This window comes from Fusarium falciforme, chromosome 10 (assembly GCF_026873545.1).
Source record: "Fusarium falciforme chromosome 10, complete sequence".
Classification (NCBI taxonomy): domain Eukaryota; kingdom Fungi; phylum Ascomycota; class Sordariomycetes; order Hypocreales; family Nectriaceae; genus Fusarium; species Fusarium falciforme.
In genome coordinates, this window is record NC_070553.1 from 3,387,096 (window position 1) to 3,390,954 (window position 3,859).

Consider the following 3,859-nt stretch of genomic DNA (forward strand, 5'->3'; position numbering starts at 1 on the left):
TATCTTATTAGGGCTAAGCCTTAATACTACCTTAAACTACCTAAAGTAAACTAGCCTAATAAGATTATTAGAGCTAAAGAAGCTCCTTATAGTCTCGCGACCTTTATTAAAGCTTTAGAGGGTCTATTTAGTAGCCTTTAGTTACTTCTTATTTTAATTATAGAATACTCTTATTAATAGCGAGCGAGAGTTTATTAAATTCTAAGAATAAATTCTCTATGACCTCGCTAGTTATATTGAATATAGCTACCCCTTATATGCTAAAGAGTTAATATTCTTTATCGCCTTATAATAATAAGAAATATAGTTATAAGAGCTTTTTTACTCTATAGAGAAGGTTTAGATAGAAAGTTAATAAGTGAGAAGCTTAACTCACAAGTTTCCTAATAAATAAGATAGGGTTTTATATTTTTAATGCCTAGATAAAAGTTTAATAAAAAGTTTATTAACCTAATTCTAAGCAAAGTTTTAAGATATAATAATAGCAAATATAACATATAAATATAATAAGTAACCTAATTAAATCACTGGGATATTATTACTCTATAATTACTAATCTTATCTATATAAAATATCCTTAATATATTAATTTCTCTAATTTTTATCTTTTTTATATTGCTCTTTATGCTTTTATTTTTATGTCGCTACCTTTAAAGAAGTTTTTTTCTCTAGCAAGTACCTCTAGTATCTTAATAATATTACTACCCTTCTAGAGTTATCTAGTATACCTATAGATCTCCTAGATAATATATTATCTCAACTCTTATTATGGCTACGCGATTACTTATAGTGCTAATTAGCTACTCGTTATAATAGTTAACTGCCGGTATTAGAGTCTATCTGGCATGCATCTCAGTGCCATCGCTATAGCTTCTAGCTCTGCTGTATATACGTTCTAGTCGTCTCTAGAGCCGATTATAATCGGGTACCTAGCCTGTTGAAATGAGCATGTTATCTTGATTGAAGAAGAAGCAAGATTGGTGTTAACTACCGGAAACTATTGACAAGAAGACATCCACATCCTTGCCACCAATGGATCGGCATAGCCATTGATCCGTTAAACAATGGATCTCAACATTAGGATGGGCTATATTATCTTCACCGCCGCAGGCCTTTCCAAGACAGTCACTTTAAAACCTTTATCCACTTACTAGCCTCCGTCCTCCCTTGCTGCATGGCCACTACCGAAATTACAGCTTCAGCTCCGACATTTCTAGCATCAGCTACCACTCCTCAGACGCCTTGAGAATACGCCAACTGTTCCAGTCCACCATGGCTGTACTACCACCAGCTTTCCTCTTTCCGAGCGGTCGTTTGCTTAGATATAGCTCTCGCACATTTCTGCTACCTCTTAGTTGTCACAGCCGGCTTAGTTTGCCATCAACCCGTCGTTCAATGTTCTCCTACCTCGTGAGCCCGAGGGACCTACGCAATGCCATGAAGACGAATCCACCATCCGACATCTCCCTCGAGCCACAAGTTGTTCCCTTATGCGCCTCCTGGTTTCCAGTCGATGGGAATGAGGGCCGCACCGGTATCCAGACCTTCCGTCAGAAACGGATCCCGAATGCTCGATTCTTGGACCTCGATAAGGTTATCGACACGCACTCCCCTTTTCCTCATCTGCTACCCAGCGCCGTGGACTTCGCCGCTTCCATGAGCGGGTTGGGCATCCGTAAGGAGGACATTCTGGTAGTGTATGATACAAAGGAGCTGGGCATCTTCTCGGCACCGAGGGTGGGATGGATGTTGAAGACTTTTGGCCACCCGAAGGTGCACATCCTCAATAACTTCCGGCTGTGGGTGGAATAAGGCCTTCCGACAGAACGAGGGGAGATACACAGCTTCAAGCATTGTACCTACCCGGTTCCTGAGATAGACGAAGGGAAAATCGCCAGTTACGAGGAAGTTCGCGAAGCAGTCATGGACCATAACAAGGAGGGTAGAGAGGGCATACAGGTTCTGGATTCGCGATCTAGCGACCACTTCAGTGGAAAGTATGCGGGGCCACGGCCAGGCTCACCGTCAGGACACATGCCCGGCTCCATAAGAATCCCTTACGACTTAATGCTGGATCCGGAGACGAAGCCATTCTTGCCATCTGATCAACTGATGAAACTGTTCAAAACGAAAGGTGTGGATCCCCAGAAGCCGATTATCTCTAGTGGAACAAGCATCACGGCGTATGTGATCAAAACAGCGCTGAATGAGGCCCAATGTGGTTCTCCCGATTTACGCAAGGTTTATGAAGGAAGCTGGAGGTGAGTTTCTAGCCCTCAACTGCCCGCACCTTCTACTATGCTTCTTCGTGACTGTCAAAGGCATGGCTGACTATTTAATGGTGAATGGACGCAAAGAGTACGGGCATCGGACTATTTGGTTCGGAAGACACAGCCTTGAACATAGCGCTTGATATATAGTATGGAGAGCACGTTTGTTTTATCGATTGACACCTGGATTCGGGCCTCGCTGTCTGCGGCGAGAGCGTCCTGAGCCTTCTCAGACACAAAGCTGCTGAGAGGGCCTTGGTGGCTGCTCGAGCCATGTACTCCTTACATCGCAGTCGCTTGTTTTTGGTAATTTACGTACACAACAGTGGTCTACTTGTGGCATTTGCGGCCCCAGCAAGTTCATCGTGATGACACGCTCCGGTCGGTCCAGCGGCAATTGCTTGCATTGCCAATCTCCACGCGTCTCTTTGCTGGTTTCGATAATGCCATCCCAGACAATTGGTTCCACAGGGATCATTGATGGCACCAGTCAATTCATAAGAATTATCTAAAGAACAAAGGAAATTGAACAGCTATATATTTAGGCACAGCTAATTAAGCTCATATCGTTAATATTAAAATCCTTAATGCGAGAAGCTAGATATGAAACCGGATACATGACCCCAAAGTATGGGCCGAGTTTCATATCTAGTCGCACGAACCTAGTGGTGATATGCGACAAACATTCTACAAGAAATCGTGCCTGTACATAAATAGTGGTTCCCCTACTGCACTTTGAGATAGAATTAAGCAATTAGCAGCTTCTCATTTCAACAGTTATAAATAGACAAAGTCCAAGGTGGGAAGTTGCGAGATATAGGTACCAAATTCAGGTGCTGGGCTGTGCCACCTTACACGTGCTTGCCGCCAGCTACGATTAGTTGTCTTAGTCACCCCTTTCCCTCTTTCGTTCATGTTCATGTGAGACGCAAGGCGTCGCGGAAAAAGATAGACAGCACGACGACGGGTTTGGTCAGGCGCCGAGGCACGGGTTTTTCAGGGCGGAAATTTTGATTGGAAGAGTCAGGTGATTTTGAGGCCCGGAAAAAGAAAGAAGGCGGCATAAAACTTTTCAATCACTTCGTTCCTCAAGGCATGGGCTTAGGGGTATTTTTTCTTCCGAATCAAGGACCCCTTTTCCTAGTCAATGGGCCCTCCGTGGGAGCTACCGCTCCCACGGGGAACCGATGTGTTAGGGTCTCCCAGAAGTACCACTCTACGTCAACTCAAACTGCGATGAGCAGTGCGAAGCAGCCCCTGATCCGGCGAACCGGAAGAGCCTAGCTTCCAGCCTGGTCCTCAAAATAAACACTTGGTCGCGGAAACACGTGAGATTCCATAAAGAGAAAAAAAGAAAAGAAAAGAAAAATGGCATACTTGGCTCATCGCCGTTGTTCCCTCTTGCCCCATCTCGCCGTCTAACCCCAGTGATGTGGTTGCTTGTGTAACCCCCCCTCAACCATCCCGGGTAGACTAGAATAACCCCCAAAATTCCCGCAAGGTCTATCACTCAAGGTTTAGCCTCATGCTACGACCGCCCGTCCCCCAGTCCAAACTATGCCCTTCCTGGATTGGCGAGAAAAGAGCGA

General features: G+C 44.5%; 1 protein-coding gene across 1 annotated transcript; it reads left to right on the forward strand.

Moving 5' to 3' along the window:
• Nucleotides 1-1,395: 1,395 nt before the first annotated feature.
• On the forward strand, nucleotides 1,396-1,812 carry NCS54_01293400 (Hypothetical protein; the record flags this gene model as incomplete). The annotated part of the gene is made up of 1 exon (XM_053158155.1): nucleotides 1,396-1,812. The coding sequence occupies one exon, from the start codon at nucleotides 1,396-1,398 to the stop codon at nucleotides 1,810-1,812; it is 417 nt and encodes a 138-aa protein (XP_053014130.1).
• Nucleotides 1,813-3,859: the final 2,047 nt, after the last annotated feature.